Below are 27526 nucleotides of genomic sequence, written 5' to 3' on the forward strand. Positions count from 1 at the left end.
ATATCAGTTTATCTCATATCTTTATTGCATCGGTGCACATTTATGCATCAGCAATGGTAACTTCAACCTCAACACCAGGCTCGATACTGATGGAGGTGATCTGCTTGACAATTTCAGATGGGCTGTGCAGATCAATCAGGCGTTTGTGGATCCGCATCTGGAAGTGATCCCAAGTTTTGGAGCCTTCACCGCAGGGGGTCTTCCTAGTGGTGATCCGCAAGGTCTGGCGAGGACAGGAGGAGAATTGAGAAACCCAACACTTTCAACAAGCTCATGTTTTTCAGGTGTACCCAATGTCATGGCCATTAATAGTCCAGTCAGATGTAGATATGACATTAAATACACTTTCCACATAAAAAGTTGCAACAGGCGGTACCTTGGTTGGCATGCGGACTGGTCCCTTCACCTTCAGGTTCTTCTCCTTTGCACCACGAATCAAGTCAGCACAGACTGAAGGACAAAACCTAACTGTCACAATCATGTTTACTCAACAGCCCTTCAACAATGTACTTAAATAAAAGGTATAACAGCTCAGAATAGCGTATTCCTGACATCAGGGTTATCAGAAAGATTTGTATCTTCATAGCAAATCAGAAACACAGAATTTTTAGTAGGTATACAAATTTTATTGTCCATTGGAATGTTACAAAGATTGATGCCAAGTCTTGTTTAACTACCTTTCTCCAGAGACTTGACATTGCGGCTGGTGAGGGTGATGCGGATGCGGTGAATAGTCACCTCAGTCTCAACAGGTGCCTTTCCAGAGTCCTTGAAAGCCTGCATGCAAGTAATTAAGCAGTTGCATAACTTCATTCACATCATGCCATCATATCTAGGATTCTAAATCACGATAATTAGTGTACATAAATTTATTAGGCAATCACAATTGTGGATCTTTTTCGTAACCCATCCTCACTACTCGCTTAAAAACAAACCAATTCGGCATTTTTCGTGCGCCATCGGGTGCGTCGTGGTTCTGAGGGACTTTTGAGGTGAGTTAAGGAACTTCATTTGAATAAAGTGGTCATTTGACATGGTCTTGTGACATCTTTAACCAATCAGAAAGCCTTTTGATGGCGGTGGTTTATTTCACAGACGCTATCAATATTGTGGACTACGCTAAAGTCACTAATGTGCATAGTGGCCTAAGAATAAATGGTAATGAGCGTAATTGCACATCCCCAACCGTAATTATGCTATTGATTCGAATTTATAACTGATCCGTGATTTTTAAAATATTAAATTAGTTAGTGCGTTAGCGTAGACTGAGAACTTCATATCGATTCGCCGCTAAAACTGCAAAAATCGACATAAGTGATGCTGTTCTGCGACACTTAAAATGCCTCGCATTTAGGTTCCTAATATGCAATCATAAAGCAAAATGTGATTGTCTTTTAGCTACCAAACTGCCTGTGGCGGGTGCTAACGCTACGAGGGTTAGCTACAGCATACTATTGGCCGCTTCACTAAAAATTAACAAGTACCATATTGCCTTAGAATCGCTATCAAATGGTCACGTAGACCTCGTGAAAGCAGTACAAACATATCTAAGCAATAAACATACCATTGTGATTATTCCTGACCGACTTATTCGGAAGAAAATCAGACGAATAGCGGTGAGCCAGGAAAAGTACCAACAACGTGGTTAGCTTTTCAAAAAAGAGAACTCTCCAAGGGCGGCTTTCTGGATATGTACTGTTCATCCGGGTTCTTTTCGCGTCTTCTTTGCGTTTTTACCCTTCGTGACAGCGACATCAAATGGGGGAGAAAGGAAGTGTATAGAAATACGTTTCAAGAATATTAAATAAATGCTCAAAACTGTTTTCCATGCAATGCTAAAATAAATCAATGTTCAATGCGGCGCAACTGCAAAATGTGTGTAGTTAATGTCTTTAAAATAATCACATGGATTTTCATCATAGCTATCGTTGTGTAGCTATTGAAATTATTGATCAATTAACGTTAGGATGACTGAGTTATTATTTATTATATACTTATTATTATAAATTATAAATGATCACAGATCTGTAATAACGTATAACTTAACACTCAAACTGTGGTACGAGTAGCCAACAACTAGTGGGACGTGACCGTCAACTAGTCTGCAAAAGAGTCGGCACTGTTTACAGTACATTTATCAAATCTTTAATAACAGTTCTGAAAGATTTGCTATGCTTATTTTTTAAATTGTGTTAGTGAATTGTATTTCAATGTAATCATTAATGAGGTTTAAGTACCATTTCGTGGCTTTCCTTGGTTAATGTGTGGACGTGAACTATGCAAAAACGTATGTATTGGACAATATTTTTTTTTTTAATATTTTGCATTTTATAAGTAACTATTACGGAAAGCGTATTTTACTGAATACAAACTATTAAATGAAAGACTAAATAATAATAATAACAATAATAATAATCATCATCATCATCATCATCATCGAGTTACTGTTTTGTTTTGAAATAAAACCGGAAGTTGTCCCTGAGTAAATGACGTAAAAGGACAATCCTTGATCCAAGTAACGGGCAACAGTAAAGTGGTAGCCGATGATAAACCGATGTAACAAGTTTTCTTAAAAAGACAAGAGCCTGTGGGTATTGTTATGGTTGACAATGCGAAAAGAAATTCCGAAAGTTCGGTGCTGCCCCGCTTCAATACAAGGCTGCGCATCATGACGTCCAAACGCAGGCCGAGTGACAGAGGAAAAGCTGGAAACTCTTCTTGCTGATTGCTGAAAAGTTGAATGGGAGCAGAATAACATCAAGAAAGGCGGACATGAACTTCGGCGTCTCCGCGAACTCGTTGCTTCTCCTGCGTGCTTGCGATGAGGGGGACTATGAAACGGCTCGGGGGATCCTGGAGCCCGGAGCCTCGAAAGACTCCGGGAGGCAGAGCAGACTGCGCTCGGACACGGGTTCAGAATGCAACACGGCGGATTTGTTGTTGTCTCTTGTACCGGTGGACTGCACGGACGAAGAGGGGAACACCGGCCTGCAGTTTGCTTCGGCCAGCGGTCATGAAAATTTGGTCCGTTTTTTGCTTCGAAAGGGAGCCTCTGTGGACAGCCGCAACAATTATGGCTGGACGCCCCTCATGCAGGCTGCTAGGTGGGCTGACACATTCGACATCCGAAACTAGAATTCCATTTAGTTCAACAAAAGTACAGTCGATATGACTATCGACACAAGGTTTCTGTATCAGGCGTACAGTGTTATTTTAAGTTAAGGAGTGATCTTTGCTGATACCATCCCCGAAACCTCTCAGTGGCCGGATGCTAAAAACATCTGAAATGATTTTTTTTTTCAATAGCCAAAGTACTATAAGTATCGATACACAGTATCGATGAGGACACAAAGAGTGAATACTCTCAGTGAGTACTTTGTATCGGATCTGAAAAATAGGTATCAAACGCCGTAATATACAGTGTCGTCGCTATAATTTGCATAGACAAGGTTTAGAGCTACAATCGTTCAACACTAGTGCAATGGTCCTCAAATTTTTAACACCAACTTCAACCTCAAAAAGAAATACTTTGCCCTCCAGGTGCCAACTGTATAACAACTGGAAACTACAGTAGCACAGTAGGCACAAGTGTTCACTCATGAGGCAGAGATTTTATTCCCAAAAAGTATCTTAATTTTATTGTCATTTTCATATTCTTCACAGTTTGAACACAGCACTGGAATATAAAAAAAAACTGTATTTAACACTGCTCAACCAAAGTTTACACATTTTTTTAGAGATGCAAGTAAACTTTTCTGGATATTTTTGCGCTGATTCTAATTCTACCCTAGTGAATTATCATATCTATAAACAATGCATGGTAAAATCATTATTGTGCAAGCTTTTATAAGACCAACTTAAAATCCAAAAAGCTATCATAGGCTACACCCATGACGCTACTGACGACAAGTGCTATTGCAAATAGATGAATGAATGGGGACAAACTGTAGCATTAGCTATTTATCATGTGTGTATCTCTGCATGCTTAGATTTGGTCACCTGACCGTCGCCCACATCCTATTGGAGAATGGGGCAGACATTAACGGACGGAACAGGCTGGGTGCAAGTGTCCTGACTATGGCCGCTCGTGGCGGACACACCCATGTAGTGAAGCTTCTCCTGGAGAGCGACGCCTTCGTTGACGACTTTGATCATCTGGCCGTGGCTGCAGAGGCAGTCTCCAATGGAAATAACAACAACAGCTGCAGGTTTGGCCACTTTGTCGTCTCTCAAATCTCAATCTGAAAATTTCCTGTGGAAGTTTTGCGATTGTTTTATGTTTTTTAACATTTGATGTTGCGTCTGCATTCTTTATGCAGCGTGGTCGGTTTCGGAGCCGGTGAAGGCTGTGCAGGAGGCGGCGCGCGGGATTTCATGGACGTTACGGCTCTGATGGTGGCGTCTCAGCACGGCCACGAAGCCACAGTGCGTCTTCTGCTGGAGTGGGGCTCCGACGTCAGTTTTGCACAGAAGACCACCGGCTGGGGTCCCCTGATGGTGGCTGCACTCAGTGGGAAGGTCCGGCCTCTAGCGTACTGTTAGTGTGCTTATCTGTTAGAGTTTGTCGAAACAAAAAAAAATCAAGTTGTATTCTTTGCAAGGTGGCTGTGGCCCAGCAGCTGGTTGAGCGCGGTGCCGATCCAGACCGACTTAATGTGTTGTCCAAGACAGCATTTGAACTCGCCATGCAGCTAAAACAGAGAGACATCAAAGCCTACCTGGATTCCATCACTACTGTACGACCGCAGACCGGTAAGACTTTTTTTCTCCATTTTTTTGAAGAACTTAAAATTCACAAAGTTGTTCTACAAACACACATACTAGGCGTCTCATCTCAGTCTTGTTTCTTCCCAGATGATGAAAGGCGAAGACCAGATGTGTTCAGTGCCCTCAAACTGGGTATGTTGGGATGATTTCCTTTCCAAATCTAACATTACTGGTTGTTTATAAGATGATTTTTTTTCTGTTCATGTTCAGGGAATTCCCAGCTAGTCAAAGAAATTTTGGAAGAGGATCCCACTCAGGTGAATTCGTCCAATCAGGAGGGAGCGTCGCCTCTGATGATGGCGGCAGTGAGTGGCCAGTTAGAAGTTGTGCAACTAATGGTGGAGAAAAAGGCCGACATAGACAAACAAGATGGAGTGCATGGGTGGACAGCGTTGATGCAGGCCACATATCATGGGTGAGCAGGAAATGACAAATTTCAAAATACGAGTGAGGATGATGTCATTTATACCTCCTTTACACTCCTTGAATCGAATATGTAACATTCACTTATTTTTGTCCAAATCTTTATTAAGACTTTGATTTATGAACATTTACAATGTAACTGTAGATTTTTTATTTTTTTTAACAATTTATTCGCATAAGTGTGTTTATACTCGGCAGTTGCAGTGATATTATGTTAAATGTTGCTCGTGCGCCCCTACACACTCACGGAGAAAAGAACTAAGGACATCTCTCTGCGACTTGTTCTTTTTATCCTTTTAGAAATAAGGATGTGGTCAAATACCTACTGAGTCAAGGGGCTGATGTCAACCTTCGAGCAAAGAATGGATACACAGCTTTTGATTTGGTCATGCTGCTGAATGATCCAGGTATTAAATAATGCAATTTAATGGATTTTATACGTTTGTTTTTCTTTTTTGTTTTTTTGGTCAACAAATTTTTGCTTTTTTTTGTTTCATGCTTGAGTATATGCTTGTATTTCTGAGTACCGGTAATTGTTTTAATATTTGTTGTTTTTTGTCAGACACCGAGCTGGTGCGTCTGTTAGCATCGGTGTGTATGCAAGTGGACAAGGAGAGGTCTAAACACCGTGGCAGGAATTCCGTAGGTCATTCCAAAAGCAGGCATGCCCTCAACGATGCCCCGGTACCACCTGATGACAAAGGAGGACTCAAGGTGAGATTTGAGATAATTGCCATTTAGTTTATTTAATATCCCGTTAAATCTAAAGCGTTAGTTGTATTCAAAATGCTTCAGGTTTTAATATTTTCATATTTAACCTTATTGCTATTTTTCCCTTTTAAAACATAAATAATTTTGGTGGTTTTGGGGGGCTGCAAAAGATTAATGGCATTTGTAATAAAAAAAAAAAAGATTTGCAAATAGGAGAATTTGAAATTGCAAAACTGCAAAAGAAAAAAAAAATAGCAAGCTCATGTTTTAAAAAAAAAACAAAAAAAAAACACCAATTTGCTTGCTGGGCTGTAACCCCATCTCCAGTCGTGGTGGAATCGGATGTCGAATCGGTTCCGGCGGCTGAAGCTGACTCACACACTAAGGCACGGCCTTTTGTCCAATCGCCTCGCTCCGTTCCCTGATGACACGGAGACGTCCTTGGACGCCACCATGAAAGCTGATGCAAAACCTGTTAGTTCCGCGAACGCTGTTCTGGCACCCGCTGGTACCCAGGGAGTAAGTGATATAAGCGCCGTCTGGGCAGTCAAGAGCAAAGACACAGGTAAGCCACATAATCATATGAGCGATATTAGAGCGATTGGATTTGACAAAAAAAAAAGCACACATAATATTCTAATATAATATAAATGTGATGTTACTTTCATTCTCAGGTCTATGTAGGACGTCATCAGAAAAAGAGGACATGCTAATTACCACAATGGTAGGAATATTCAGTTTGAGGAAATCATAGTGATGGTATAGTAAATAAAATGTTCTCCAAATCAATAATGCCATGAGAATAGTTTTATTGTAAGTTTTGCGCTTGAAATTTGGTTACAGTCAACACATTTATAAGCTGTCTGGTATAATTTCTTGTGATCGTTCCAATTTTGTTCCAAGAAGAATTTTTTTTTAGATGGATTTAAGCATCGTAGTTCATTAATCAGTTTTATAAACCTTAAAAGAGGTCTGCACTTTCTCAACATTCCTGACATTGTGATTTTCTCATTCAGCTTCGAAGTGGCGCTCCCCTCACCAGACTACCTAATGACAAGCTCAAGGCAGTGATCCCTCCCTTCTTGCCGCCATCCAACTTTGAATCATGGAACTCGGACCGTTCACACCTCCTCAGGGAGGGAAAAAGTGAAGCACCCCGGCTTCCGATGCCTCCTCAGAGGAAGTTGAACAGCAGCGGGAACTCTGATATTGTGAGTGTTTGTGTGCAAGAACGATAAAGATGTTTTATTTGCTCATCCTTTTTTTGGTCTATTTATCCAGACATCTATCAGTCGAGTGGTGAGCAGGTCCATTAAGTTTCCCGGAATTCCCAAGGGGCCGTCGTCGTCATCTCCTTCCAATTCTGGCCACTACCACTCGCCTCACTCCTCCGGGGGCTCCAACGGCGTGGCAGGGCTCAATCGGGACACGCACAACCGCTCAGGTTCACATGGTCACAGAAATACGTATTGATGAAAAGATGTTTGAGCATTTATTTGACATCCTAGATATCCAGATTGTAGCTAATATGGTCATGCATGCATGTCCACTACTGTAGTTGAGGCTTGAGTTGTCGCACGCACAAGTCGTGGTTGCTGTCATTCTACTAGTACGCGCTAGTCATGCTACTAGTGGGCTGAATTGTCTTACTTGTAAGGACAAACAGCGTACTAGGGCACTTTAAGATGGAAATTAAGGATGTTGATATATCCATGTATCACATATTTTGCGTGCATTATTCACAATGTAATGTTCACATGTGTCCACTAGGGGGCAGTGCAGATGGCGTTCTCGCCCAGATAGCAGCCCAGCGGAAGAAGGCTGCCGGCCTGATTGACGTGAAGACCCAACCTCCCGAGAAACAGCACAGCCAGCCTTTAAGTCCACCTCCTGTCGCTACCGCCAGCATGCCAACACCCGATATCAGCCTCCCTGACACCCACCCCCACCCTAATCTGGTCACCTCTGACAGCTCCTCAAGAAGGGTCAGCAATCTGTTTACATGTGTAACTAGTTGGTGAAATGTAAAACCACGAGTGTGCATGTTTTCAAACTGTTTGATTTGGTGTATATGCAACTATTATGACGGATAAAACATTCTTCATTCCATTTAGAAGATGGATTTGACGAGGAGACCTCAGTCGGGGAATTCATCCACCTCCAAGAGCACATCGCCCACCCTGACCCCGTCTCCTTCCCCGACCCCTAAGCCTCCCGGTGGGCAGGGAGACTCCTTGTCCTCGGCTTCTTCCCATCCTCGCTCCAAGAGCAGTGGGGGCTCCAGCAGCGGAACCATTACCGATGAAGGTAACGATGAAAGCATAAAATAAACTTGAGTTTTGCAATATTTTACGTGTTGATGATACATTCTTTGTTGTTATCGTTTTCACATTTCAGATGAGTTGTCAAGTATCTTAAAGAAACTGTCCCTGGAAAAATATCAGCCCATATTTGAGGAACAGGAGGTAATTATTTCTTTCTTTCATTCTAACTTAAAATGTATGTCAATGGTAAGATTTTAGCCTTAAATCTTGCATATTGTTAATTGTCCCTGTTTCGATACGGTGCAAGTTTCCATTGGAAGCTCTGCAAAAGTGGTGCTAACACAGACAGTTCTCTTGACTTGTCCCATTACAAAATACACAAGTCAATGACAAAATGTGTCAACGTTAAATTACTGTGTGTAAAAAGACAGATGCGCTTGTATTACCAGCTGGGAATTTTTCCCTTTTTTTCCTTGTCATTCAATTAGGTGGATATGGAAGCTTTTTTGACACTAACAGATGGAGACCTGAGAGAGCTTGGCATTAAAACAGATGGACCCAGGCAGCAGATTTTGGCAGCCATATCAGAGCTCAACGCCGGGAAGGTACAAACGAAAAATGGTTTAGCATTCAAGTATCGGCAGTCCTAACACCGTATTATAACAAAATGTTTTCTTAAACATTACATAAGTTGCCGATCATTTCAGTCTGACTAAAGATATGTCATCATCTTTTCCTGTGATTGTGTAACCAAATTTGTGTGCCTTGTTCAGGGGCGAGAAAGGCAGATCCTGCAAGAAACCATACACAACTTCCAGTCATCCTTTGGCAGCAGTGCCAGTAACCCGAGACCACCTGGAGAGCCTCGCTGTGAGTGTTTCAGTCCTGAAAGATTTTTGTCATTTTAGGGAATATTCCACTTTCTTGTCTTGCTCAAAGGTGATAAATTGATACATGGACGTGAGGATTGTTTTACAAAACAGAGAGCCACCGGTTGAATAGTGTGTCTGTCTTTCCAATTAGTGAACTCTTATGCAACTCAGATTGCAGGAATTCAGACCCTGGCCGGAAGCCTTTTAGCCACTATATTTATTGTCTTTCGTTTTCATATTGTATATTTTTGGCCGAGAAGTGTTTTTCATACAATTATTCACTGCCATTATGACTTTACTACAGTGATCAGTGCATAATTGCAGCTGAATTCTCGGCCCCGTTGATTTATTTATTTTTTTTATTTTTTTTTGTGGCAGTACAGGCGTTTGCTCCCTGAAAGTATTAGTAATGGCGTGTTTCCTAATGTTCTGCCAGTGAATTTACATAATCGTAGGAACGAGGAAATGAAGTGGTAATCACTCTTTTTACGCCCTTTTTCCACTTCAGCTCCGACTAACTGGATGAGACACCAGGTTCGTTCCTCCAGTAAGAGGTAACTCTGCAATGGACTGTAAAACCACTGAAAGTAATACTCAAAAACTGTTGAACCGAAGCAATTAACGTACAGTATTATGGAAGTTTTTTGATTGCAAGACTGTGACTAAAACGTGCGATTGTGAGGAAAACAAAGGGAAGAAAAAGATAGACTGGCATGCTTGTGTGAGTATTTTGTGTCTTGGTGGATTTCTTTGGTTCAATTGTGAATGAAATAAACGTGAAGGTGTTTTCATATTGATCTTTTTTTTATTATTTTTATTTTAGTTCTACAGAGTCAAAATATGAGCAGCAGTTTCCAGTGGGCCTCTTATTCAAACTTTCTCCTAATTTGAATTGATTTGAATATATTAAAATCGGTATTGTGAAATGCATTTTGCAAATTGCCCCTGGCTGTCCAACACTGCCAAAACTTTGTGTGTTACGTGAGGGTGACATTGGACAATGACTTTACGAGCAAGGGTGTGTGCATGCTTGTGTGTGACTATCCCAGATGACTTGTGACTGGTTTCCCGCCACGCTGTCAACACTTGTGCACATCCGTGAAAGTTGGTTATTAGCAGCTGTGGCTAACACCCAATCATCCTTCCTTACAAAAGAGAGTTAAGTTGCCGCTAGGGATTTTTAGATGATTTGCTGTTTCACGACTTGCCCCTCTCTGTCGCCCTCATATGAAAACTTTATAGCACCTGCACCAAAGAATCACATTTTGAGATATTTTAATATTTGTGTATGAATTTCCAAGGTAAAGAATGACATTTAAGGATTTTTTTTTTATTGCTGCCAAACTTGACCCGACAATTATGTGTTTGTCTCGTCTCCTTGAGCAATCATTAATATCATGAACGGCCTTGCCCTAAATAATTGTGACAGAAATGAAATGAGTGGATGTTAGGTGTCATCCGAGAGTGACCGTCCCATCAATGATTCATGTCCATTAGAATCAGACTTGTCATGTCACCCTCTCCACGCTCCCCCTGGAGTCCCACCGTGACGTCTTGATCAATGAAAGCCACACTATTGCAACTGGCATGTGGCTTTCAGTGACTCCATTGTCACCCGTACTCTCACACGCAGTTGCGTGCGAAGGTGGATGCAAGCAGCGTTGGCACGGCTTAATCGAGATGGCATCTTGGATGGCGATGCCGGGGATTTATATCGATACCAAAGCATCCGTCTCGTTTTATTGTTAGCCAATGGCAGTGTTGATTTGTTTTTTCATGTTCCCAGTGTATATAGCAGCACTGTTTCCGAGAAAGATAGAACTATCATATATATATATATATATATATATATATATATATATATTCGGACAGCAGAGGGCAGTGTAGTTCACTGTCGATTTGTTTTCCCCATGAATTTGGAAGGACTGACATTTCAGTGAGACGCTTTAAAATAATAATAGCTGTTAATGTAAATGTATTGAAACTTCCTAATTGTGGATTTATCTCAGATTTTATCATTTGCAACCGAACAATATACCGTGAATGTCAAAATTGTCCCTTTTGTTCCATCGTGGCCACTTTTGATCATGAAAACTATTTGTTTCTTTAATTCTTTATTGACTGGATTTAATAAAATTAATAAAACTGGTTTCATGCTCATAACACGAAACTTTTCAAAATTGTATTTTTTTACAATGCTTTCTACCAGCATCATTTATCAGTGAAGCAAATGAATGACGCAATTTCGATGTTAAAAATAATAAGTGGCGATACCATCTGCTGACCATGGAGAAGAATTACATTTTAATATATTAAGAAGCATCATTTGCTGAATATAAAGACTACTTTTGGCAAAATAGGAGAAAAGGGTGGGACTGTGCTTAGAACATTTTAAAAAGCAAAAAGTAATGTTTTTTCAGGTTGTTTTACAACCTCCACGTAATGCAAACAAACTGCAATACGACGTGTTAAAAAAATAAAATGAATGGATATGTTATATTAATGACAAGAAGCAAAGAACATAAAACATGTTAAAATAGCTCCAAAGCAAGTTAAAATGGGAGCAAAATAGAACAAGGTCTCTGAAATCAATTGTAAAATAGTAACCATTTTTATTTATTAGTGTTGTTAATCTGTGGTCGTCCCGGCTCGAACGTGATAGGTGAATACTTTATTTCCGTCAACGGATGAACGTGAAACTTTAGAAATACTTTCTAACGCATATTATAAATATTCAATTATCGTAGCCAAAAAGGACAGTAATATCATCAGCGGCGACCAAACTATCTACTGTTCGTCAGGTGCCTCAAATTGTGGTCCTCGAGGCCCGCCTTCCTGCATATTTTAGAGGTTCCTCCTGCAACGCACCTGATGATTATCCGGATCGTTATTAGGCCCCAGCAGAATTTGCTGATGAGCTCATCATTTGAATCAGGTGTTTTGCAGGCAGGACACTTCCAAAACATGCAGTAAAGCACCCCGAAAGGACTGGCGTTGGAGACCCCTGCTGTAAGTATTTAATTTTCTCCAAAAAGCTTTTGTTTTGAAAGCTAATAATCTAGCTTCCGTCCCGCGCTCTCCTCTTTATTGATTTGACGCATTTACTAAAAACTGTCTCCGAGCGCCCATCGGTCGATATTTAAAAAGCCAAATATATCAAATTAATTCGGCAATATAAGTCCAGTTTGGCGAAGTATTGCACTCGAGCATACTAAATTTCCTCGTGAAACCAGTTTCGCAGCGGGAGGAAAATCTTCCGTCTCGTAACTAGCGTCGTCGACCGCAGAGTCTCTTGTATGAATGTGCTCATAAGCGGCTGGGCTGCCCTTAGCGTGTGACCCCTCCCCTAACACTGCTCTCCGGATGCGTGTGCGCGTGCGTGCTCCGACTAGGGTTTTTTTTGGGTGGATGCCGGCTTCAAGTGAATCCCGTTAAAATCTAAACTGACTTTAGGTGGGAAGGATTTCATGATAAATAGCGGGGTTTGTCATCAGAGATGTGTATGATATATCGTGAGAGAATTACTTGTTCTTTTTTGTTTTGTTTTTGTAGTATTTAGTTTTGTACTTACAAGCTTCCTGACGCTAACTCATATAAATGTATAGATAAAAGTTGACTTGCGTAAGGTTTCCCCATTGTTCTTTAATTTTATGTTAAACGTAAAAAACAAAACTCCGTGTATAATTGTACGTATTGAAACGAGTATATGTCACGAGTTCGAAAAACACCACCAAGAACAGAATTAAAAATCAATATTTCCAATATGCGGACATAACCTGAAAGCACCATAAACCTCCTGTAGTTTGTACGCGTAGGAGCGTTTATGTGTGTGTGCGTGTGTGTGCGCGCGTGCGTGTCTGTGCGCGCGCGCTCTGTTTGCGAGGCGGAGTTGCGTGCGAAGAGCTCGACATGTCATTCAGAGGAATCCGCCACCTGAAAGGCGAGGAAGTGAAGGCGACTCAATTGGGTATAAAGCATCAGGCAACATCTGCCACGAGCAGTACAAAGCTGATGAAAACATCAGCTCGGAGCTCTTCGATTGATTTGATTTTCCCGTGGATTTATCACTCGCCACTCTTGAGTGGGTGCACCCCACCGGGACGCATCTCTCTCTCTTTTTTTGTGCTTAATGTGACTCCACTGCAACACTATACTGGACTTAACTGACAACCACAGCGTGGCTGGGTGAGTTGTTTTTTTTGCACTTAATTTCTAATCATCTTTAACGGGGTAATTAATAATGCTTTTATGATGCTATCCCACAACTTTCTAATTTGAACCAATTAATAGTTGGTAATGTTATTTACCCACTTCTCCGTTTTTCAGTGATGTACTGTAGTTAGTGTCTAAGTGAGCCACGTTAGTTTGAAGGAGTTTGAATCCAACTTTTCTCTTATACCGCGAGTCTCAAAAGAAACTGGGAGCCACATGGAAGTTTGAAAAGTCCCCCCCCCCCCCGTTTGTTTGTGTGTATGTCTCCTTCCACAGCGCACCTGTTACCTCCACGGAGCGCAAGATCATGATCCCTCCTGGAGACTGCATGTACGCGGGCAGGAAGCGGAGGAAGCCCGTCCAAAAGCAGTTAAGAATCCTATTCTTATCATTTGGAAATCAAAAACATGCGGAGTAGGAGATGCGCGTTTCAATAGGAGGCTTGCAATCAAGTGACACATTAATGTTCTGACACACACGTTGCAGCAATTATAACATTTGAACTCATGTCAGCCAAACAGCATGAATGCATTTGACTAGAAGATGCAAGCAAATGTGGTATTCCACTTCAGCTTTCATGTCTGTTTACAGATCACATGACTTTGTCACCTGCATGTAATGTGTATGTTCTTATCTTTTGAATGTACTTGTTTTGTGGCTGCAGGCCCAAGACGCCCTGTGTTGTGTATTTCGGTGTTGACACTTTATATTATATACAGAGAATGACTCCCCACCCACCAGCCAAATCTTCTCTGCTCCTTCCATTTATGAATCAGTAAAGCATCCTATTTTCAGTTGTCATCAAACGTGACAAAAAAAGACACACAGTGATATAGTTTTCCATGCGGCATATTTTTAAGGCATTTAAATAATTAAGCAAAACCCTCCAGTGATGTATAATGCCATCAATTTAATTGGGTTAATTTTCAAAGTGAAGCAACCGTAAAGTTTCATTTATCACAAGCGGATATCAACTCTGAGATGACATTGTTCAGTATTATTTAGTGAAACATTTCGGCACTAAGGCTAATTTATCATGAACGTTGACATAAATACAATGAGCTGAAACTGAAAAAAAAAATATATAATGCATCAGTAAGCTAGTTAAGTAGTGTACAATACACCAAATAAATAACGTGTTGTGTGAAGGGTTGTTGAGTTTAACTAAGGAGAAAAAAAAAAGCCCCAGTGAATACAAATATATAATTCATGCAATTCGGGACAGCTATATTGTATTGCTTAAATCATTTCTTTTTTGAGACATTTTCTGTCATTGGAGGAAGAACAAAACGGTTTTGTGTGGTGCACCGAGGAGGGCTGCAGGAAAGGTTCTAAGGCAGAAACATTTGCAGAGATGATCATGTGACTCTGCCAGAAACAACAACAACTCAAATACATTTTTTTTTAAAGTTTCATCAATTCATGGCAGACATTTTAAATCATACCAGTGCTTCCCATAATTGATTATTTTATCTTGTAGAGCAAGACCATCAGGGCTTGGACAGCTGACAGTGTAAGCCTTATTTAAAAATAAATAAATAAATAAATAAATAAATAAAAAAGAAAAAGGTCAAAATAAATTTTGTGATTGTCTGATTTTTAAACTAGCTTTGCCCAAAACAGTTGCATGCAAAAACTGTTTTTCACTGCATGTCATTAAGCTTACAAGTCCAGGCAAGTGTGTGAGGAAAGGAGGAAAAAAAAAACAAAAAAAAAACGCCCTTAGTGACAAGTTGGGATGGTGAAAGGCTATTTTTTTTTAATTTTTCTTTGCATGACTGTATTCAAAATCTTTCACTGACTCCCCTCCATGCGTGTGCGGATCCTCTCACCAGGAAGCCGTCGTCCGCTAATGAGAAAACGAACCCGTCCAAGCGGCACCGGGACAGGCTGAATGCCGAGCTGGACCGGCTGGCCAGCCTGCTGCCGTTCCCGCCGGATGTCATCTCCAAACTGGACAAACTGTCTGTGCTGCGCCTCGCAGTTTCCTACCTCCGTGTCAAGAGTTTCTTCCAAGGTAAAGGAGATGACATTTACAAGGACCTGTGCATGTTTGTGTTGATGGCTCGAATAATTCAGCAAGTAATGGAGCACACAAAGAGTAATGTCGTCATATTGAATATGTTCTAAAATATTTTTAGTGATCAATGCAAAACTGCAGAAATACGCAGAATCTAAAATCTTTGAGCTGCGTATTGTTTTGCTGTCATGTGACATCTCAACAATTTGCTCGAGGGCCGTATTTTAGGAACTATTGTTTTTTTTAAATTTTTTTTAGAAGCAAACATTTTTGGAGTGGTTGTTAAACATTTAGAGCTGTAATCATGATGAATACTTTGACATCTAAATCAGTGCAAATTTAGTTTTGATGACTATTTGCTTAAAGCAGCCTTCCGACAAGAGAGATTGATTGGCCATGTGAGAGGTTAAAGCACAAAGTACTTAAGTTTGTTTCATAGTATTAGTATTCATTTCCCGTGTGGCCTTCCTGTCTTGCCGTTTCTTTCGGTATTACGATCTGTGGTGTTCACTGGCAGAGCTAGAGCGGGGTCCGCTGGGGCACCGCCCCCCCCCCCCCCCCCCCCCCCCCCTCTGAAATATGCTTGGACCACCCCAGGCGCCAGGCCAGATAATTGACTTTTGGGTATTTTCTGATTTTTTTTTTTAATAGATAATTCTTTACAAATTCCTCCCCCCGTCCCTTGTAAGGAACATATAATTAATTTTTATCAGCGTTTTCCGAAGAACTTTTTTTACTGTTTTTTTTTTTTTTTCTCAATCCCTGAGATATTCTTGCCCCCTGCCATAGACCCCCCCCCCCCCCCCCCAAGGGAAAAAAAAATCCTAGCTCCACCAGTGGTGACAATATGACTGACAGTAACATGATAATTTGCCGGGAAACTCAACCCAAATCCCCATCTTGCCTTTGGCTTTTGTAGCCCAGCGTAATGAAACGTTATTTTCAGGCCCACACTTGTTTCCCCACCCTTTCCGTGCTGGGACATCCACTTTCAAATAGTTTGAGTTCACAATGCCTTTGAAGCACAGACACATTGTCATCTTTTATTTGAAGGAAACAACAAGGATGTTGTTGCAATTTGGAAGAAGATATCTAGAAAAAAAAGATACAATGAATTAAAAGTTTACGGCTCGTTTAAAGTGATCACAATTGACTGCATAGGTTTCTTCGTTTAACATCACCTGAGCGGGAGTGACAGGCTGCACATTGGAGGAGTCGTGCCGTTTTCACACCAACTTGTTTTACTCATTTAGCTTAGCCATCACGCAAAGTTGCAGTCCAGTTGCTAATCAGGCTTATTAAACATGCCTTTCCTGGATAAGAGCTCACGCCGAGGTAACGACGACAACGGCTGCCTCGGGGGTGGCAGAGCCGTGATCCGAGGTGTTGACGGAGTTGTCAAGTGAAAGCTCGGAAAATGACAGTTCGGTCGAGTGTTGTGAGCAGGTGTGGTGAAAAGCCGCGGAAAGTGACGGCAGGTAGACTTTAACTGTTGTGATCGTCCCTCGGTGGATTCTGGCATGCAGTCCATCCCTGCCTGTTATATTGCAGATCTGGGACTTTTTTTTTGGGAGCCTCACTTTGAACACTCATCAAGGGCTCTCTGTTGAGTTGCTCTACTTCTGTCAGAAATCTTATCAGCCGCGGCAGTTGACCGGCTCACTTGTCGTTTGATGCTCCACTAATGAAAATAATTAGCGTGGGTCCGAGGCCTTTGATTCAGTCGAAATCGGCAAAGTGTGTGTTTCTGTACCGCCTTTTAGATATACTCAACAGATCATATCCTTCTGTAGTTCACAAAAATAATCACATTAGACTGATTTTACTTGCTATTCCTTTCTTTTATTATTTGCTCACCAATATGAAGAAAGAATCCAAGTTGACTTCACAGATGCTCATGTACTTCTGTTTAATGTCCACTGGGGGGACTTTGTGAAATTGTTCTGTGGGTAGCACAGACTTGAGAGACTTTAGACTGTGGAAATGATGCAAGAAGAGCTGAAATTGTTTGCCTTTTTAAAACCCTTCTCATAAATTGTTTGGGAAATTAAGCACTATAAGTGATTTTTGGAAGAACAGCATACTGTACAATCCATTTTTTTTTTCATTGTAGGGTGGAGCACATAGTGCATCCGCGCCTATAATACGTTAAACAATACCTGGAGGCAAAATGTGTGTGTGAGGGTAAATAAAGTGACACCTGTGATGTGCTAATGTGCTTCTAGTATGTAGGAGTGCCTCAGACTTATGATAATAATCAACCATTGCCATTAAAAATATTTTTTTTTCTTCCCTAATACAGATGCAGAACATAATTCACTTTTTATTTCCTTTGTGATAATATTTGCTTGCTTTAAAAAAGGGAAAAAAATATCCCCTGGGTAGTTTTTTGTAATCCTTAAAAAAAAATGTGGTTGCTTCTTTTTGATGTGTGTTTGTTCAGTCAATCTATCTCTGTGTGTGTGTGTGTGTGTGCCATCTGACTGTAATTCCCTCCTCTTCCATGTTAGACCCGGGCCTCCACTGTAATTGTTGAGCTTGTTAAATATTTACTCTAAGGATTAACTATCCCTCCTTTGTTGTCATTCTGCCCCAATTGTCTTTATTTCTCCCCTTGAATGCCATTTTTGGACGCCTGTTTGTTTGACCGGCACTCGGCATCTCATTTTTTATTATATATTTATTATATTATTTTATTATATTATCTGCAGTTGTTTTGCTGAATTACTATTATTGGTTTGAAATGAATAAAAGGCGTTTCAAATGTAACAATCTCTGTGTTGTTAAGGATAAGGATTTGGAATATAAGTCAAGTAAAAGTGACGAGCTTTTTTTATTTATTTTTTTCTCCACAATCACCTCTTCTTTTCGGATTTTCTTTTTTTTCATGCCCGACCTTGTAATGTGAGTTCAATGTTGGTCTGATGTGATTGCAATGCTGCACAGGCCCCGCGATGGGGATCTTGGGCATGTCATATTTATATATAAAAAAAAAAAAAATTAATTGTGGCATTAATCAGACAATGGCAGTATGGAAGCTCTGGTTGTACTTTTTTCTGTGCGCTATACTGAATTATATGTTGCAGTCAAGCGTGTGTAATACTATTCTCTACAGTTGTATTTTGTAAAAAAAAAAAAATAAATAATAAATTTTTTTTTTTTTTAATTATGGCTAATGTTTAGTACGGTATGCATAGGTTTTATATAACATGTTTTATATTTATATCAACTAACTATGAGCATATTAAAAAAAATGTTGTGATTACATGTTTCTAATCTTTAGTATTAGATTTAGTCTCCCTGTGCCGGTGCATGCAATCTGATATAAAACATGAATCAATTTAGGGAAATGAAGTCATCCAAACGTGACAGTTGAAAAATAATCTCTCATTCCCGAGTGCTCAATTTCACCTGTAATCACTTGCCAGGTACACACCATAAAGTTGTAAAGAAAGATAATTTAAGAAAAAAAAATTAATTCATGCAAACTTGATTCAAACATTTAGTGATAAAATGATTAGCTGATGGATAACATCAAGATACGTGACTCTTGCGTTGACATTATTGGGCTTTGGAACCTAGTTGAAAATAGATATTTAAGTACATCTTTAACACATTTTGATGAGATAAGATAGACTGAAATACGATATCAGCCTCATAAACGCTGCTTTATATTTGTTCCTGATTGAAGCTCTCTCGTATGACTTATCAGTACATCTGTCAACACTAACCGATGATGCCACTCAAATAAATACCTGAGGTGTAAATATATCCCTGTCGCGGTGAGGTGCGTATATATAAATGTGTGAGTCTGGAAGCCCCCAGTTAAAGACCCAACTGTCTGTCATAGCTGTCAAACCATTTGAAGCGATGATGCAGTCGTGTGCGCCACGACACGATTAAATGTACGAATATATTGCAAATGTGTGCGAGTCACTTCGCATGTGTGATTGTCTGAGGTGCATTAAAAGAGGAAGAGAGCGGCCGCAGAGGCCGACAGCCTCACGCTAGGCGCACGCCATCAATGACGCCAGTCGACAAACGGCAGACAGTTTTGTAACTATTGAGGAAATAGATAAAAACAAATTGAAAACAAATCGTGTTCTTCTTTTACAGTCACTGTTTAATGGATGTGAAAGTATTTGGGTTAATCCTTCTCATTGTGAACATTTTCCATTTTGATAATTGAATGTATCCCAAAAAATGCTTTCAAGGAGTTTTTGCTTTCGGTTGGGAAAGTGAAACGGGTCACATTGTCGATGGACTAAACTCTCGCTGACCCCTCAGTAGCACTACTTCGTCAAGTTGAAGTCGAAAATGTTACCAGGGAAACATCAGTAAGTTATTTTAGTTCAAATCCATTTGGGTCAAATTTGAGTGAGTTTGGCATTTAACAGCAATAAAAATAACCTAACCGCCTTTTCCTACACTCTGAAATTTGCTGGACCAGGTTTAATCCGACCAATGTGTTAAATTGAGGATTACGGTGTTATTGTGTTGATCTTGAAATTATATTTGCCATAAATATATATTTTTTAATGGGTTTGTGGTAACAGCGCTCAAAGAGTTTGAAACAGTCCTGAGAACTGTCGGTGTTCCCGCCAAATTCTCACAAATTGCACATGTTGACAAATGTTGAAACATGGATCATACTAAACATAATTCCAAATGACCGCTATAAAAGTGCTTTGAATATTTTGTGCATATTTTCCTCCCAACCTCCACCGGCATTTTTTTTTTCTCCTGTATTGGATCTCATTAGCTAGTGCAAGTGGGTGGTTGCATGTTGAGTACTTATCAGCACAGCTCAGTGACTCATTTGTTACACCTGTCCTCATCTTTTCTGAAGTGAACACTCAAATTTACGGAAGGTCAAAACCTCTGACCTTTGCGTTTGCCCCCCAACTCGCCCGGCCTCTGTTTTTTGACCCAATCCCAGAGCCAGTCACCCAGAGCACAACAAGCAAGTAATCACCAGGAATCCGTTGAACTCAAGTGGCGGAATTCTTATCCGCGCCGGCCAATCTCACTTTTGAACGCTCCGACGTGCGTTAAAATCCTCAGCAGCCAAATGTCACGCGCTCGAAGCGTTGGTTTGCTGCACGAAACCGACTCGTTTGCACATTCATGCCAACGTGGACGAACCGCCGCTCGTATAACATTTCCAGGCCTTGATATGGGTATTGATGAAGAGCATCCAGGCGGAAAATGGTTTAGAACCTCTCAATCGGCGTGCTGTCAAAGCAAAGAAGACGTGCGCTTATGCATGATGATCATCATCAAACGAGCCAACCAATCGCGTGTCACGTCATTGTCTCCGCATCGCCTTTGTCATTACCTCCTGCTTTACGTCTCTCTGTTTTTCTTACATTTTATTTGCGTTATCTGCGCTAGTTTCACTGACCTCTGTGAAAGAAAATCACCTCTCAGTCTCCATGAAGAGTGCGTGATCAGGCTAAATGCCAGCGCTCAGGCTTTTCTCCTTCCTCTTTCCTCCACATGCAATGTCTGTAATTCCGTGCAACCAGTTGTGCAGGCAAAGGTAGCTGTATGGATGCTCGCTTTATACCTTTCCACCGCAAACGTTAAAGCATTCTGACAAACCTCACGCAAGAGCTCGGAAAGTTCCCCCAGACCTTTAAAAACGGACTTTAACATGCATATTAAAACTACGTAAGCCTGATATGTGATATGACTTTTTGGATTTGGATTTTTGTGTAACTGCAAATGTAATTTAAAAATTTGCGAAAACAAAATTGTTGTCCTTTGGTTCCCCGGTGTCGTGTCATTTAGATTGCGATGTCTTAACTCTTACAGGTGGCCCGAGACTGTCCTCATGCCGGTTTTCATTCCATTCCCCATCTGGGATAAAAAAGATCTCCGAATCCCTTTGTTGTTTCGGACATTCAGTTATCATCGGCGCGGCGATTTCATGCTAAATTGCGCGTTAGTAGCATGTGGGTTCACTCCCCCACCCTTGTGCACGTATATTCGCCCGCTCCCTCGTAATCAAGCACACAATAGTGTTAGCCAGCACAACAGGCCCGCCATGCTAATCCCTTGTATGTGTCGAGAACCGTGAATAGAGACGCCGCCGTATGCGTTTAGGATCCTCGCAGTTAACTCATTAGTTGCTTGAATCAAAGACATGACACTTGCTTTGTCCCTGCCTGGCCTCTCGTGCCACAGACACTGAACTCGCTTGAGTGAAGTTGGACTCTATTGGCTTGGGGGGCCAACAAAGCCCTGCGGGATCACAAAAGGCCATAAGTGAATTACTCAAACCAGTGCCAAGGGGGTCCCCCGTTAGACGCCAACTGTAACAGCTAGTGGCAGCCGTGCGGCAATGGGAGGCGTGTTCGTTTGCAGTGCGTGTGCAAACAGACGGGTAGAGTGTGTGTTTGAGTTTGAGTGAGTGTGAATAGACAAACAGAACTCATGCAGAGGGAGCAGAAGCCTTTGTTGGCCCAACACTATTGTTGGAGGCTGTCCTGTGTAATTACTGTCACAGCTACCGCCTAGCGCGCCGCTCGGCTCCTCCTGGGCAAGGAGAGCACACGGGGGGGGGGGGGATGACGAGGAGAGCAACAAGCGCGCTGGAGATTAGATCACGGGTGCACTTAGTGCATGCAATGTCATGAACACACTGTTGAATCGAACTGTGCATGCGCATAAGCGGCGGATATTTAAAAAAAAAAAAAAAAAGTCTACACACCCCTATTCAAATGGCTGTTTTTTGTGAAATTAAAAAAAAGAAAATCTGACGTCATTCATTGCAACGTTTTTGCGCGATTAACCTATAAATTGATTAGTAAAATAAATGTCGGCTGTCAGAATGAACCGATAATATTCAAACTTGATTAAATGGGAGTCGGCACACACCTGCTACCATCTAATGGATCTCTGATTAACATCGAATAATCTAGGAGGCTTTTCCGGCAGAAGCCTAACATTTTTTTTTTTTGATAACACAAACAGATATGTGGACCTGTTCATAATTTTCACTACCTTGACTATGCCCCCAGTGCCAACTGAATAAAATTAGGCCCAACGCATGATTCTGCCACCATCATGCACAATATGCAAAATCCTCAATCTTGATTTAAAAAAAAATAAAAATTGCCTTGGTGCCATTTTTGAATGTGGAAAAAAAACCTTGCGTGTAGACTTTATGTCACACATCTTTGTGGTAGCCTTGATAGTGTAGAGAATGTCTTTTTTTTTTTTTTTTCAGGTCAACTGTATAGTTTAAAATTTAGGGAAAATATTCCGATGTTAGACAAAGTGTAGCTATTCAAATTAAGTATTTATTTATTTATTTTTTATTTATTTATTATTCGTGACACAGTGGTGGGCATTCAGCAAAGTACCGACTTCATCAACTTAAGCCACCTCTTAATACCACCACTATCACATCGCAATTAAAGAAACTATCACGCAATGCACAGTAACGCACCCAACTGGGCTGGAAGTACTAAAAATATTTTATTATAAGACATCATACATGATCACAAACCCAACATTCTAATTATCGAATATAGACGCTTTGTAGGTGGCTTCATCAAGTTTTGCTCTGACCAGCCTATCAGAGGATTGTAAAACGCTGACATCATCACGGGCCAGTGCTCTGCCCCTGTAAGGATGAATCTGATTAAAGAAATGGTCCCATTGCTGATATACTTTAAATGACATCCCCTGGCGGTACTGATTCTGAAGGCCCTGAGCAGATTAGATTGACATGGCAGCACATAGAAGCTGCGATCTGATTGGACAAAGAACATTTAACGTCTACACGGATGGAAAGCAGTGCAGTCATGAGACGGACCCCGGCCGGGTCACTTGTTTTTAGGTCGACAATTGTTCACGTAAGCTATATTATTGATCATCAAAAAGGCAGGTGTGTGCGTCGCCCATTTCAGTAACACGATGGCTTTTCTAGGCCAATTCGTCCCACTTCAAAACTTTCTGGTTTGCAAAGTTCACTGACAGTTTAGATTCAAACAACCACACAACAAACAGACTCGGTTGATCTCTATGCCAGCATGCAAAATGAAGAACTGCCCTAAGCCACATGTCAAAAGCCCATTTGTTAAGTCGTTATGCCTTTGAACGCTCATTTTATTATGCGAACTGGAACGGCATAAGAGCACTTCCATTTTTGTTTTGCAATCTCAAATTTGGGACTTGTCGGACGCGGCAAAGCATGAAATCGGAACGGTAATGCCTTCTATCAAATTTAAGCTTATCATATAGATCGTTAAAATGATTTGTAATATGGCATGCACAAAAGTATTAATTGTGTCTGATGGGAAAGGCTTGCCGTCGTCGTCGGCGCAGCTCGCTAATTCTGTTCGCATGGTGTGTAGACAAACCACAAAGAAAGTGATTGATGTCATGACACAGATTCCCTCCTCTGTCCCCAAATCTTGGCCATCATCCTCAAATGGCCTCCCTGTGAAAACCTGAGGCCTATTAGCTACGGCACAACCAATTTAACATGGCCACCCGCATAAAAAGCTCAGTGGTGTCAGTAATGCGATCTGTTGATGGCTAAACCGAGCGAATGGAAAGCCTATTCACAGTGGCTGATGAATGAACTTGGTGACACTGTTGCCCTGGCACGATATGGTTTCACAATGACAAATGGTTAAATACAAGAATAACAATGTGAAACGAGGCTGTTTAAAAAAAAAAAAAAAAAAAAAAAATGCAACCGCCGCTGCTTTCATTTGGCAAGAATGCAACTGCTTCTGAAAATTTGTAGCCTCGTGATGGGCCAACATGGAACACAGGCATGTTAGTCGCTATAAAAATTGTTTGTACTAAAATGGCACCAACATTTGTTGTCAGATTTATTTTTTTTTTTTTGTCCCGGCTGACAACTTGTACAACAGGCTGTTTGCGTCGCTTGTCACTTCATTTTATGTTTGTCGCCGAATGCGCATGACTGTGTGCTGCTGTTGTTGTCCGAAGTAAATCGATCTGTTTCCATGCGGTTGGAAAAGATTACTAACCAAAAGTGGCATCTGACCCGGTACAGCTTGATCTCACTTCCTTCAGACAGACGAGGTCCCCTTTCTTCATCATTTGATCCGCTAAAACACAATAAATTGTAACTCGCTTGAGTGAAAACAGTTCCTCATGTCATTGAAAGTCAAACAGTTTCAGTGTAGCCCGGCGACGTCGCGGTTCACATACTGGCTATTGTTCCAAATTTTTTTTATTGCTTTTGAATGCATTTTCGCACTCTGCAGGCAAGTTTGAATTTACAGTAGAGAAAATGTACTGCACGCCTGTTTTGCATTAAGCTAGCGGACCTTAGCAATTGTCAACATTGTCTTTGTTACTTGGAAAAAAAAAATAAAAAATCACAATTTGCCAGGCCACTCCATCCCAGAAGTGCTTAGTCACGGCCTCACTTGTCCCCAATGCAAGCAGACCATAACAAATAAAATTGGCATCAATTTTAGTTTCGGAATCTGTATCATGATATGAACTCTTCTGTTTGACGTATGTGTGACTCATCCACAAATTATGAAAAAAAAAAATAATAAAAATCTCAAAATGATGTTTACAAACAAAGAAAGAACAAAGATTCTTATCTATCTCTATTCATGCTTACTGCGCTTGACCAAATTTTGTCGTTTGAGAGCAAAACATCAGAATTGTGTCACTTGAACCATGCAGTGTAAATCCAGCCTCTGGGTTATTTAGTGGGTTGCTTAAAACTCAGATTGGCCATGAACCCAAAAATCGCAGTGTGTTGCAAAAGTAGGAACGATTAAGAAAGCAAAGGGAATGTGATGAAAGAGGCATTTTAAATGTGTGTGTGTGTGTGTGTGTGTTGCCTGGCAGGCCGTGGCCTCGCACTGAGGGCCCAGAGCAGCCTGAACTCTCATTGAACCCCTGCTCCCTGCCGAATTATGATCGAACGAGTGCGTCTGACAAAATAATGCATACAAGAGGGCACAGCGACGAGGAGAAATTGTAAAGACGCTCTGTCCTCATCTCGCTGTCGCCAAGCAAAGGCGGACAAACCAAACAGCCATGAGCCGCATATTGTTCTGATGGGGAGGGGAAAATGTCGCATGCAGTCAGTCAGGTATCCAGTTAGTCAGGATAGTGAGTATGTTGACAGTGAGAGAGAACGAGAGAGCTCGTTGAAAGAGGCAGAGAGGAAGAATTGGGGGGGGGGGGGGGCGGGGCTGCCGGTTGCGTGACTCGCGCTTCGCTCTGTCCTTCAAGCCCCCAGGCTTTATTTGTTAGCTGGGAAAATGGAAGGTATATTTTAAGTGTTCGCCCGTAAACAAAGCTGTGACATGCCTCTAATGCTTGCTGGGATATTCGAGGATGTGTTCGTTTCTGTATGCGCGTGTGAGAAAACGATTTGCAAAGTCACACAGTCCTGATTTGAATCGTGGAAGTAATGAAGTATAAATACTTTGATCCTGCACTCAAGTAGATTTTCCAGGTGCCTGTACTTTACTTACTTCGATTGAGTTTTTAGGGGGAAACATTAAACAACAACAGCAGCGTATTTTTCGAAGCAAGATGTTCCCCATCCTTGACCTTATTTCGCAGAATATTTTTGTAGCATTTTTGTTAGTCACAACTTTGGCAAAGCTATGACAACACATTGTTTTGATCGTATAAAAATTGAGCCAGCACTAACTTGCGCTTGTTTTAGGAAAATAACAAGTGACACAAAATACACGTATGATTGACGGCCGTGAAATGAATTGGATGGAAGAAAAAAATTCTTCAAAATACATTGATAAACACCTTTTCCATGAAAATTGAATGGAAATGAGAATAAAAAAAACACCCAAAAATATTAAAATTAATTTTATTTCAATGCATTGTATATAACAGACAGTAAAAACTTTATATATATATATTTTTTTATATTACTTGAGTGCAGGAGTTCTTCCACAGTTGATCTAATAAGTCTACACACCCTTGTTGAAATATAAGGTTTATACGAAAAAAAAAAAAATAGACCACTACCCGTGTTACCACAAAAGCTACAGACTTCATCTAGAAGCAAAAAAAAAAAAAATGTCAGGAAAAGTTTACTAGAGCATCTGAACTTTGTTTGGGATTACGCAGGGCCACTTTAAATGATGGCAGGTGTGCTGACATCTATTTGACATTAACTTCAATATGATTGGTTTATTCTGAACACAGCCACAAATCCAGTTATAAGAGGGTGTGCACACTTTTGCAATCATTTATTTTTCCTTTTTTTTCAGTTGATTTGTGCACATTATGGTCACATTAATAATGAAAACAACATTTGGATAGCTTTGTCATGGTCTTTTTTTTTTTTGCCAAAGCCTGGCATTTGAAACAGGGTGTGTAGACTTTTAACCCCGCCGTAAGTAGTGAGCGTGAATCCCCTTTGTCAACTCTCTGCTAATTTGCTCTTTATTAAGAGAGGAACGATATTTTTTAAGTGGATGTGTTCAAATTGATTGACGGGAGAAGTATTGTTAAATTTTGCTCTCATAACCAGCAAACCAATTCATCTTCCGCATTATTAGGAACGATGTTAGCTCTTGTGTGTTTGTGACCTTGTTAGACTTGGCGCCACAGGCCTCAAACTCGCGCACCGTCCGGGCACCAGCGCTAACACGATGATTTATTCGCAGACACAATGACACGACCCCTTAAAGAACACACATGACAACAGATCAAATGTTTCATACCACGCGTTGGAGCTGCCAGGAAAAGTCATTTCAGATTTAAAGTCAACTCAGAGATATATGAAGTGCAATATAGTTGCTTTTTGAAATATTGTCAAGAATATAGAAAGTGACAGAAAGCGGCGGCGAGTGTGTCAAATTCTTTCTCCGTCCGTGAGGATCATGTTTAAATTGGCATGTTGCAGAGAGCGCTGAATTTAAACAGCTGCTAGCTTTTCGCCCACAGCTTCACACTCACACACACACCACACACTCGCCGTGCAGCCCTCCCTTATTCTAAGTTTGCGTGCGGAGCGAGGAAATTCTCCATGCTAATGTGCCAGGGTTTGTTTTCATCATCAAATTGCAAATGTTTTAAATATGCATCACGCACACGCATACAGTCGGAGCACTGAGTTTAAATCCTTGTTTTCGTAAAGTGTCGTGGGGCAAATATTGAGCTGGATGTGGTCAGACCAGTGTCTATTTTTCATGCACCACTCCTATTATTTCTCAATCACGCTTGATTCATAGTGGCGCATTTCTTGACCTAACAGATTTCAATGCTTTCCT

At 40.9% G+C, this 27526-nt stretch overlaps 3 protein-coding genes across 6 annotated transcripts in view; 2 read left to right on the top strand and 1 right to left on the bottom strand.

Annotated features, from left to right (window-relative positions):
- Positions 1-3: 3 nt before the first annotated feature.
- rps20 (ribosomal protein S20) lies at positions 4-1731 on the bottom strand. Its single transcript, XM_088283393.1, has 4 exons — positions 1565-1731; positions 678-777; positions 377-450; positions 4-223 (listed from the first exon to the last, which is right to left on the bottom strand). The coding sequence occupies exons 1-4, from the start codon at positions 1565-1567 to the stop codon at positions 41-43; spliced, it is 360 nt and encodes a 119-aa protein (XP_088139519.1). The 5' UTR covers positions 1568-1731; the 3' UTR covers positions 4-40.
- Positions 1732-2510: 779 nt separating this feature from the next.
- Positions 2511-9834, top strand: anks6 (ankyrin repeat and sterile alpha motif domain containing 6). The gene is made up of 18 exons (XM_088283392.1): positions 2511-3104; positions 3990-4208; positions 4320-4518; positions 4602-4752; positions 4855-4899; positions 4978-5182; positions 5491-5597; positions 5753-5904; positions 6229-6466; positions 6576-6625; positions 6918-7112; positions 7183-7345; positions 7672-7886; positions 8016-8208; positions 8299-8366; positions 8654-8770; positions 8939-9035; positions 9546-9834. The coding sequence occupies exons 1-18, from the start codon at positions 2773-2775 to the stop codon at positions 9593-9595; spliced, it is 2796 nt and encodes a 931-aa protein (XP_088139518.1). The 5' UTR covers positions 2511-2772; the 3' UTR covers positions 9596-9834.
- A 2091-nt stretch (positions 9835-11925) lies between these two features.
- Positions 11926-27526, top strand: part of ahrra (aryl hydrocarbon receptor repressor a) — a 56964-nt gene continuing 41363 nt past the window's right edge. The window contains exons 1-4 of one of the 4 annotated variants that reach the window (XM_088283458.1): positions 11926-12046; positions 13526-13618; positions 14730-14762; positions 15085-15266. In XM_088283458.1, coding sequence (XP_088139584.1) covers positions 13557-13618; positions 14730-14762; positions 15085-15266 — 277 coding nt within the window. In that variant the 5' untranslated portion in view covers positions 11926-12046; positions 13526-13556. Of the gene's footprint in view, positions 12047-12938; positions 13223-13525; positions 13619-14729; positions 14763-15084; positions 15267-27526 lie in introns of those variants that run through there. The other 3 variants (XM_088283457.1, XM_088283460.1, XM_088283459.1) reach the window with 3 other exon arrangements.

Source organism: Idiotropiscis lumnitzeri, chromosome 19 (assembly GCF_059441095.1).
Source record: "Idiotropiscis lumnitzeri isolate Australia: NSW breed Sydney's pygmy pipehorse chromosome 19, RoL_Ilum_1.0, whole genome shotgun sequence".
Lineage (NCBI taxonomy): Eukaryota > Metazoa > Chordata > Actinopteri > Syngnathiformes > Syngnathidae > Idiotropiscis > Idiotropiscis lumnitzeri.